This window comes from Schistosoma haematobium, chromosome 3 (assembly GCF_000699445.3).
Source record: "Schistosoma haematobium chromosome 3, whole genome shotgun sequence".
Lineage (NCBI taxonomy): Eukaryota > Metazoa > Platyhelminthes > Trematoda > Strigeidida > Schistosomatidae > Schistosoma > Schistosoma haematobium.
This window is the reverse complement of record NC_067198.1, coordinates 8,027,829-8,039,122: the sequence shown is the minus strand read 5'-3', so window position 1 is coordinate 8,039,122 and position 11,294 is coordinate 8,027,829. Positions and strand designations below refer to the sequence as shown.

Here is an 11,294-nt window from a genome sequence, read left to right as displayed (position 1 = left end):
TTACAGATATTTTCCATTAAAAATGCTGGTAATTTCTGAGCTCACCATCATCTATTTTTCCTCGATATTAATAAGCATTGACATGGGCGTCCTCATTAGTGTTTGCCCGTTTCTCTCACTCCATGTAGAGCAGAGTATGATGCTGCCAACCACACTCTTCAAACGACCACACTCTTGATGATTGACAGTTCTTTGCTACATGGTTTGCCTTCAAATAAACAATACATAACTTGTGCCTAAGAACGAATTCTTCCCTTTCTCTAACATTCTTGTCTTTAAAATTCCGGTATTGATCTAAAGAATGATTCCTTGAGCACTCCAAAGAATGCGAATTACGTAAAGGAACATTGTCATCATTAGTACTTGCATACGATATCCTTGCTGCTCCACAATTTTTTGTTGGTTATAACTGTAAATATTATTTTGTATATATGTAAATATCATATCGTTACAATTTTTTGTTTTTTGTTGTTATTATAACCAGTGTTACCTCCGGACACTCTGGGGGGAGCTATGTGGAGACAGGCCTGACAGGCTTATTTTGTAAATAGTTTCTAATATTATTTGTATTTGTTTTGTCAATCTTTCATCGTCTGTATATTTTATCATTAAATGATTGTACCTGTTGTTTTAGTTAATGACCTTGAACACGCTTTCCGTTGTGATACTGACATGGCGTGACACACTTGTGGTTGTTCGCAAATACACTACTACACACACACCCTCCTTGTTCTATTCTCACGCGTTATCGAGCCAACTGCATTCTAAATCGAACATTATCCACATTTTAGACTGTTGTGCCATTTCTATTACATCCTACGTCAAGGAAACTTACTGGAGTCACATTTACCTCATCGGAGTTATTACTCATTTATAATTGTGAAATTCGGTACCAAAACTCAGCGGAATACGCGACAACTAGCTGATTTAAGTAATGTCCCTGAACTTTTATTTTGTGTTACTAATTTATAAATTGTTATTGTTACATTAACTTTTGGACGTAATAACTTTATTGCTAATTTTTGGTTATTATACTTTTTGGTCCACCACACTACCGCGGTTAACAAGTAGTCCATGTCCAGTATTAGCTATATCAGCTTGTCCTTTTACAAACTCAATAGGATCGACAAACAGAGGCTCTCGACCTCCTCTGATAATCTTATAAGCTACCTTTAACCACTTTTGTTGAACGTGCGTTGGTAATTTCAGAACCATAGTTTTAATAGTTCTGGGAGAGTTCAAGTCAGAAATGTAATTCATCTGTTTGAGAGTCAGACCACATGCTTGCATTCCTTGAGACAGTATTCTCAAACCTTCTGGTTGATTTCTTCTTATAATGGGAAAGTTTAACAAGTTGGCGATAAACGTGCGTGGCTAAACGTTTCCTCTAATAGCTTTAGTGGTTGATGATAACCTATCTCCGGTTTTAGCATAGTACAATGAAGGATAGCGGCTCTCGCTTCTCCGTCACAATATTGAACCGAGTAATTCAGTTTAGCTCTAAATCCAATATTCTCGCTCCCGATGCATTCTTTGAAATTTCCAATAAAATTCCGATAATTTGTCGGTTTACCATAAAATCTTACGATTTCCCTCTTTGGTAAATACAGATATTTTAATACTGCATTCTCTGTTGCTTACTGACGGGCCGAAATCTTTACTTCCCTGGTGATGTAACTTTTCTAGTTCTATCACGTTATTGGTTTCGGGTTCATCCTTTTCAAGTTGGTCATATTATCCCAGATGATGGGTGATGACTCCGGAAGCTCATCAGAATTGAAGTACTTATTGGAAGTCATTTCAGTAGTTATATTGAATTTACTGTCCGAAACTTTGTAGGAAGTGATTTTCTATAGATTTAATTCTAAACTGTTCTCTAGACTGTCGCGCACAAAGTCTTAGCTTAGCTAAAGTCAGAACAAGTAAGTTATTTGGCTTGATAAACTTTATCTGTTTCTAAAACGTAAATTAACACTGTCAGTATACAAAAATAAACAATACAGTCTACTAACCAGGGAAAAGAAGGGACACAAATAGCACACCGAACAGTAGCTACAGGATAGGAAAAATTAGTCAACGAAGCGAATAATATTTTATAATAAACATGAAATTGTGATTCGTGAGTAAACGAGGCATAGTCATACAAGGTCAAAGAAAGTTAACGTGGTGGTGGTCGTTTCGTGTTATCATGGGTGGGTCCTCTTATCGACCACACTATACAATGGCCGTCCGAATTGATAGATTCAGTATTGCGACGAAGTCGGTCAGTTAGAGGTTTCATAAGGGACGCGCAACTTGGTATGAACCATCTATAGAAACACTCGGCCGTCGAACGTGCGTAGTTGCTTGATTGTGATCGATTCTGGGCAATCCAGAATGACCGCCACTTTGCTTCCCAGATGTCGGATGTCTTGAGTGTCAATAGTATGTCCGACGGAGTTGGTGCCGATTTAACGTTTCCGAATGTCTACAATGATGCTGTTTCACTGCAGTCATTTGTTAACAAAATTCAGTTTCCCGAAACGTTTTTCATGTCGGTCTGTTTGGAATTCGGAAAATTGCAGGGTTTCCCTTCGAGGGATTTGCGATCGTTTACGGTCGTGACGAATGAGAAGGCAACGTGTCAGAGTATGACAGAGTTCCGTAACGTCATTTCGCGTGGTTTGAGGTTTTTCTCTGAAAAAACTTCGGCGTTAGAAGTATTGGTGATCTCTAGAATATGACCGGCAGACGCAGCCAGCTCGTCTACAGCGTTGTTTTGAAAGGAAACACTGTCTGCACCTGTTGAGGAAGCTTAGACAAGAAAACTTGTTTAAGCAGGCCATCGTCGAAAGTCCTTTGACCAATTACCTCTCTCATTCGTAACAACATATCCGTTGCTGAGCCATGTTACAGATCGATGTTATTGGGGAGTTGATCTAACCTTTGTCCATCGGTAAGATCTCCATGTTTCAGAATAGACCGTTTTAGCGTTTCATAAGGTTCCGAAACATCAATAATAAACATACTAGGTGTGAAGTACCTGTTGAATTTGCGCGGTAGTGCCTTTACTACCGTGAGGAATTGTGCACGTGGATCGGTCACACCGTGCTCGTAGTGGTGAGCCTCTGCGCAGCAAAATCAGACTTCGGTGCTGTCCGGCCAGCACGGCATTAGCTGGAAGGAGGGTGGTGTATTAGTCATGAACTTAAGTACCTTAGCTCCGTTCTTCAAAGGGCCTTGCCGCCGGAGACGGAAATCCGTGAGGTAAGGTGAGGTGTGGCATTTTTAGGGTCCACCTTTTCTAACACCACCCCTCCTAGTGGGAGGGCAGCATCGCTGCAGATGCTGGTTGTCCGAGGGAAACATTTTACTGCTTTCACACCCCTCTGCAGTCAGCAGTACGACTTCGCCCTCAGACCTTGAGTTGCTGCTTTTAGTCTTACCGTTCTCCAATCGACCTGCCTGGCATGGTAGAACCTACAGGAACATATGTTCCAGCCAATATAGCTTGGTTGGGTCATCACGATAGGCAAGCCCGACGACTGCGTCAAGATAGCAGCTACGGTCGGGTATATAAATATTAAAGTAAAGCAATGATATATGAAGTTCCAAAAAGGAACAGACTCACAGTTTCTGAGTCGGTGTACCAGATCACGACGGCTCACTATTGAAGATGCCACAAGTATTTGCAGTTTGACAACACTTTAACCAATAACATCTATAATTGAATCCTGCCCACCCTGCCCATCAAAAGTCAGAAGTGGGGAGGTCAGAAGAAATATTTGATAGGTTATCAGTATATCGAGAGGTACTGATCTAAACTGGCTAGCGGTTGCAGGAGAAGTTGAGCACGGCGTTCTCACTCGTGATCTGGTGCAGATGCGTGACCGAGCGTCTTCAGCTAGGTGAATCCATTAAAACTGATGTGGTCAGCATCAAATGTCGAAGACTTACAGAACTATTGATTATGGGGATTTATTAACCGCTACACACTTTCCTCACTGACTCATAAACTGCCTTCATTGATTTAATAATTCAGTAAATGTATGGGGCCCGCCCCCCTCTCGAAATGCTCGCACACGGCCACGCGGATACAGCCTCTGCCAGGGAAGTCCTACTCACTGCCTTCTCGTGGGGGGGGGATGTTGTTTACGAAAATGAGAGGACGAAAAGCGAATGTCCGGCGCTCTAACCGGATCCCAAACCAATGGTGCACATGGGCTCCAGTATCCTGCAGGAACAAATGGCGTATGAACCAATCGCTGGTCACCGGCTACCATGGGAATGTATCTCCTCACGATGTTGCACTGCCTTGTGGATCAGATCTTCAGGTCTAAGGCTCGGGGAGTGGCCCCCTGAGAAAACCACCTGCTTCGGTCTGGGCACCCGAACAGTATTACAGCCCACACACACACAAGTATGGTGTGGCGCATATATATTTGGTGTCCTCTTGTACCAATATTTATGTGTTGAAATAAGTAAAATAAATAAATACTGTATATTAAAGCCTGATAAGGATCCAACGGAAGACAATAATGTTCACGTATATATGTTGTCCTAATAAAAGTTATTTTCTGCTCAATATCCTTACTTCCCAGTTTGTGAATTATCAGTAACATGGAACGTGGCAAAGGTATTATTCCGTTCAAGTTTACATACTATATATATATGCTGATATATCAGCACACTGAAATAAAACTGCTGACAAGAATCCAATCATAGAAGAAGTGATAGCAGCATTAGCGATACCAAAGAAGATTAGACATTGATAAATATGATCTGATGAAAATTATTTCGAGGGCTGAAAAGTACAGGACAATGTTAAAACTAAAGATCTAAGGGAGGAAAAAAAGTGAATACACTTGTGCCATTGTGACCGATTCTGAGGCATTTTATCTAACGAGCCTTAGTTGCTCTTAATCGTATATAAACTAAATAATACAAAACATACAACAACCATATGGATAACGCGATGGTGTCTGAAGAGAATGGTACTGGGTTCGAGTCCTGGAGTGAACATCGACTCTGGGATGCAAGTACATCCAGCTCACGAGCCCCGAATAGGATGGAACCTGCGTTCTAGATTTCACTGCTAACCACCATCTATCTCTGCTTATAAAACACACAACAGTTTTAAAGTTTCAACAGTGCCACAAGATATTTTATGCATAAGAAATTATTGTGACAGAGATAATTCCAGTTACATTTTAATATCTCACTCACTTAAGATCATCCTTTTCCTCATCAATATTTCTTTTTCAAACAATCTTATGGAATGACGCTAAAATATTTATTTGCTGTGCAGTATCATAAATTTAAAAACTGGTGCTTCTTAATATTTGTATTTGATATAATCAAGAAAATTACAGAAAACAGAAAATGAGTTCGTAAACACTGTTGCTACATAATGAATACCAGTGTACTATGTATAATATTCTGAATATGAACCAACGTGTATTAATACATGTCTGTATCAGGTTTAAATTTGACTTCACAGGGAACAATGATACATTTAATTAACCTTATGAAAATACTCCTTGTACTTTTTCAGATCTGGCTTTATTGTTGGACCTTTTGGTTGCCAACCTGCTGGGCAAACTAAAACAAACGGGTAATCGCAGATAAAAAAAGAAACAATCAGTGGAGGATAACAGTACTTTATGGAAATGCGAAAGTTTATTTAGAAAATGATATACGTAAGGTCGCTAATACGAATACATATGACATAGTAGCCGATTGGCTTGAAATTACGAGTGAATACTACTGCATTATTGTAACAGAGTGAAGCTCCTCAATGACTGATCTCCATTAATTCGAGACCTTACGGACCACATTTATTTCCAAACTCTTGAGATATAGATGCATAAATGCAAAATAGCACCTAGATTAGTGTACTCGACTACAGAACTTTCAGGTCTTGCGACCACTGAGTTGCTATTCAGTGACTAACATTCCTAACTTAAATTAATTCATAATATTGTGCTTAGCGCGATTAGTAACAGAAACACTTATGAATAGTATTGCTGAACAAGCTAGTATCTATTGTTATACCAATAAAAATGTTAAATTGCGACAAAACTACCGGTGAATGACTAGATACTGATTGCATTAATACAAATTAACAATGTGACCGACCTACAGTGAGTTAAACACAAGATAACCATCTTTCTTATTCAGGGGGCGAGTTTTAGATTGATCTGTATTATCGAACTGTTCATGTTCCTTAATAATTTAGTTCATGAACATATAAAGATTGATAGGTCAAAATAATTACAAGTCCTGATTGGAACTACATGGTTTCAAAGGGAGATCTTTTTACGATTAAACAAAGATGGTTCGAAGATCAGTGGACTGTGAATGTAAATATTTTGAATAATTCTCAAACTACAATTTCCAATTATTTTGAGCTAGCGAATTTTATTGACTGGGTTTAGCTCTATAATAAAATAAAATGAATGTGTATAAACCAAGAAAAGATGATCCCAGAAAGTTACCTTCACCATGTTTATCTGTAAACTGGAAGGCTCTAACCAATCTCAAAACTTCGTCAACAGATCTTCCAACAGGAAGATCGTTAATAGTAATCTGGCGGACTATACCATCAGGATTAATTATAAATAAGCCGCGAAGGGCAACACCTAACTCTTCTTGAAGGACCCCATAATCACGCGTAATTTGTTTTTGATAGTCTGCCAAGAGTGGATAGCGTAGACAGCCTAAACCACCTTCCTGATTAAAAGAAACAGTAAGACAGTTTTAAAAATCACGGATGGATAGGAATTATGACAACCTAGAAAACCTTACAGTAGGTGATATTTGTAGATCTAGTTAAGAATGCACTGAATAAACTGATGTACGTACGTACGAAGTTCTACGTTGTTTCTGACTGACTGAATAAACCAAGTAACGGGGATATATCACAAACTAAAACTGATTGCTGAAGATGAGCTCATTTGTGTAACACTATTCGAGTTTTACACGCATACAACCTGGGTTTTTTCTACACAGAATACAATTCATGAGTCATCACCATGAGTCGGTCTGTCCTCCCAAACTGTACAGAAAATGAATATAGTGTCTTAGCCTTAGGATGAATTACTTACAACTTTACATTGTGATCACTGTTTATCATATACTGCATGAATTAATCGGAAAGTTAATACACTCTAGGCATGGAAAGACTGAACTGTGTTTTAGGAACATACTATCCTTCAGAACCCAAGAGAATAATCTGTTGTGAAAAGAAATACATAAGAAACTAATACAAATATCTTTCACAATACTTTAAACTAGCTTAATTCTATGATCAGAACTAATGTAAATCAACGTCCAGCTTGAATTAATCTGTATTAGAATTACTCATTAAAGTAGCTCACACCAACCGCTCGTAATTTCATCAATTATGGTAAATTTACTAGTCAAGAACAAAATAGTCCTACTTTACGTGGAGTATTTATCCAAGCGAGATGACTGAAATGTGAATCAGTTGAAACGCCAACGACTTCAACTCCTTCATTTTTGAACTCATCAATTCGATCAGAAAATGCAGTTAACTCAGTTGGACACACAAAAGTAAAATCCAAAGGATAGAAAAAGAGAACTAAGTATTTGCCAGCATAATCTCTCAGTTTTATTTCTTTAAATTGGCCATCCACCACTGCCGTTCCACAAAAGTCAGGAGCCGGACGCTGTACATGAGCTGCATAATGACGACATAAGTTTGAGACAGGAGATCGGTTGTATCGCAGAGCACCTTTAATTAAAACTTGAAGTAACATTTTCGAACGTCACGACGTAATATGTAGTACAGACTCAACTACAGATCAAGGAAAAATCGAAATAGCAACATAAGTACAAATTTCAATAGTTATCGACAACTATAAAACAGTGGTAAGTGTTTTTCGAGTAACAAGATTCCTTAGCGAGCAGTTTAGTTTAAATTACACCTACAGGTTGAGTCGTAATACAGCATGAGATCATGAAATGAAATTCCGCACCATATTGTCCATAAATAATCAGCAATATTAGCCTTCATTTAAGTGGATTTGGTACGAAAGTGTAGAGACCAGAATTACGCATAGATACATGGAGTAATAATTCAGGCAATTGACAAAACAATCAAATAATTTAAGATTATTACTTCTCGACAGACTACCAAGTTAGAAATGTCGTTACTATGATCTAAGATACTGTCTGAGGGCTGGTCTGAAGAGCTTACAACTCAATCAACGTGACATACACATACATGTCTTGCCATCTACGATTGCTTTCACTCTCATTCTTAGACATTTTCGCCCGACTGAAGGATATAAATTTGGTTAGCCATTAACGGCTATAAATTCCAGACAAGTATTTGTCTGAAATTCACCACACAGATATCACCGTGTTAAATGACACGGCAAAAACTAAACGACTGAATGTTTCGAGTTTTTAGGCTGCTGATAACTGAGGTCGCATATGTACCATTTTGGGCTTAACGAGAAATCAGCTACTTACAGACAAATTTGGACGATCACTCAAATCTCGAGATTTCAGTTTAAAATGATTAGCTAACATTGAGATAAATCAGGGTCCTAACCATGCAAGAATTATGAAACGTTTGCTAAGCTAGCGACTTGCAAACTATAAGTGTGGTATAGCCTTGCAAGGAATGTTTAACTAAAATCTTGGTACATACATGTACACCGACTGGTATATGTGGTAAAAGCAGGCAACGCATAACATACCGACGACTCAACGCTGCAGAGGTTTTGTCCACTGACGGAGGTTGCGAGCACTTGAAGGTCAAACCGTCGCGAGATGATTGGTGCGTCACATTGACAATCCGTGAAGTTTTTCGGAAGCGGTCGAATCAAGATATTTTTAGATTTGAATGTATCGCCCAGTGTAATAACGGTCATCTGTGCGTTCAAGTAACCACAGATGTCATTTCATAATGTATTTCTAATTAAATAACTACATTATGTCGTTAATTTTGCTCTGTTTTTAATTTTTATTCGCCACGTCCAACTACGTTACGCTGTACGTTCATTGCGCGCTGGGATGATATCCCAAGTCAGTGAGTTTAATCACATATATGATTGTTTCCAGATAGACCATGAGAGCATAATGTTACTGAAGAAAGGTTTGTTGTACTGTAGACTATTTTTTTATGAACAACTGACTGTTGTCTTCAGCCTGAAAGCAATATATATCCTTTATCTTCTGTTAGGTAAGTTCGACTGGCCTATATTTCGTGTTTTGGTTTTATCGGCTTAATTATGTCCATTTAACTACTTTGAGCAACATGTCTGTGCAAATGAAACAATAATTATGACACTTGCTTAGTTCAGTATTCTTGGTTGTCGTATAGTTCAGTTTAGTCGAAAGAATTATGGTATACTTAAGTATAGTGCTTGAAGCCTGTAACGAAACAGATCAGTTTAGTAAGTAGAGCTGCCTGTTTCTAATGAGTATACTGATTGAAATCAGTCTGATTGAAAATAGGAAAGAAATGCCTTTGGCACTGTTGCTGTCATACATTATAAGATAGCTTTAAGTATGTTTGGTGTTTATTTCTAGATTGTACATCTATCACTGACCATATTTCAAGATTACTGTCATCAAACAATTTCCCCGGCAATAACATTGGTAGAAGGATTGCTAAGCGTCTGAGCTTTTACTTGCCCGCAAAATAGCAATATACAGTCTTAGAAGATGGGTGTTCTGTGTCTCAATTAAGTGCAGATATCTGCGGACAAATGTTAAGAATCTTTTTGACAACTGGGACTTTTAGTTCATCAGACACTAACTCTGTTTTTATGTCTTCCTTTTAAACTAGACGCAGATGCATGGGAATACTTAAATGGGAGCAAAATAATAAAAGTGAAGATGCCACATGTATTCAATTTTACAAGGCTTTAACCAGTAACACCTAATATGAATCGTACCCACCAAGTGAAATCAAAGACAAAAGCGAGGAAATTCGAAGATATATTTGATAGACTATCAATATATCGAGGATCGTCTGATCTAATCTGACTAGCGATTGCAGGGGTCGTTAAGCACGTCGTTCCCACTCGTGATCTGGTGCGGATGCACGACCGAGCCTCTTCAGCTAGGTGAGTCCATTGAAACTGATGTGGCCAGCACTCGATGCCGAAAACTTACAGAGCTATTTATTTTGGGGATTTATTTACCGCTACAATGTATTGATCCGACTTATCAGACCAACAAAGTTGGGTAAGTAACGATTAGTAATAAATTCAAAGTTTTCCACTGTTCCAGCTAGTGGTGACTGATAGTCTTGGGTAAGGGCATACCGTTATGTATGCTATTTGCAGGCAAGAACGACGCGAAGATGTAAAACTTTTGGAATGCTTTAATGACATAATGTGCGGTACTTATGATACACGAACTTTCGTTATGGATTCGGCAGCGACCGAAATTACAGCAGTGCAGTCTACTCACAGTCATTCTAACATAGTACTTTGTTCATTCCATGTCCTAAAAGCATTGTTCAGGAAGGTATGTGATAATTGTACAAATTATTTTCTGTAGTTCCGAAATCCTGATGTACGCAAATGCTTGTAACACCTTGTGAAAACTAGACGGTCTGACATATGAGTTTCGCTTTTCATAACGCATTATATTCAGATTTACCCAGAAGTACGAACATCTAAGTACCCATTTCTTCCGGGTGCATGATTATATAAAAGATTACTGGGTTGCCCAGAAGTCAGTGTGGGCCCGCTGTTACCGGGGTCATGTATTAAGCCTGGGCAACCATACAAACAACCGTGTCGAAAGTGCTCCCAAACACCTAAAAGAACGTCTCAGAAGAGTTGATGCTCTGTTACTGACGTTCTGGAAAATTTGGAGTAAAACAGACACTGACCTAAGTTTGAGTCCATATGACGCTGTAAAAGATCTTCAACGTTTTCCAATTCTCAGGTATGAAATACAGTTAAATGTATCATTAATTCCAGGTTCCAATGTCATTTTGAACTCTTTTAAATGAGTTCACATCTTTTGCATCCAAAATTGTAGCTGTAAATTATAAACGTGTTGGGACAATGAGACACAAGTTTATAGGAGAATATATCCGGTGCTACGACAAGGGTATGATATATGTTGTTGATACTTCACGTACACGATGTACTTGTGAGCGTTTCAATAACCACATCCTGTCCTGTGGTCATATTCTGTATGCGCATCCCAAAGATCTAGTTCGTGGAGGTAAGTGTGTGTTCCTTTGTCACTATAAGCCTTGTAGACTTGTTTCGACATAGCAACCGATGGACAAGGAAATACATAATGGACTTGGTTCTTCG

At 38.6% G+C, this 11,294-nt stretch overlaps 2 protein-coding genes across 6 annotated transcripts; one reads left to right on the top strand and one right to left on the bottom strand.

The window, feature by feature from the left end:
- Window positions 1-5,305: 5,305 nt before the first annotated feature.
- On the bottom strand, window positions 5,306-8,834 carry PRDX3_1 (peroxiredoxin). Of its 5 annotated transcripts, none has more exons than XM_051212912.1 (4): window positions 8,660-8,753; window positions 7,427-7,798; window positions 6,477-6,711; window positions 5,306-5,580 (listed from the first exon to the last, which is right to left on the bottom strand). In XM_051212912.1, exons 2-3 carry the CDS (start codon window positions 7,758-7,760, stop codon window positions 6,647-6,649), a joined length of 399 nt encoding a protein of 132 aa, XP_051068835.1. In that variant the 5' UTR covers window positions 7,761-7,798; window positions 8,660-8,753; the 3' UTR covers window positions 5,306-5,580; window positions 6,477-6,646. The 5 variants fall into 5 exon arrangements, with proteins under 5 accessions (XP_051068835.1, XP_051068834.1, XP_051068837.1 ...); XM_051212911.1 differs by having other exon boundaries at window positions 6,477-6,707; window positions 8,709-8,753; XM_051212914.1 differs by having other exon boundaries at window positions 7,422-7,798; window positions 8,660-8,738.
- A 1,414-nt stretch (window positions 8,835-10,248) lies between these two features.
- On the top strand, window positions 10,249-10,981 carry MS3_00004925 (uncharacterized protein; the record flags this gene model as incomplete). The annotated part of the gene is made up of 3 exons (XM_035734059.2): window positions 10,249-10,488; window positions 10,522-10,550; window positions 10,618-10,981. The coding sequence occupies exons 1-3, from the start codon at window positions 10,288-10,290 to the stop codon at window positions 10,979-10,981; spliced, it is 594 nt and encodes a 197-aa protein (XP_035590100.1). The 5' UTR covers window positions 10,249-10,287.
- Window positions 10,982-11,294: the final 313 nt, after the last annotated feature.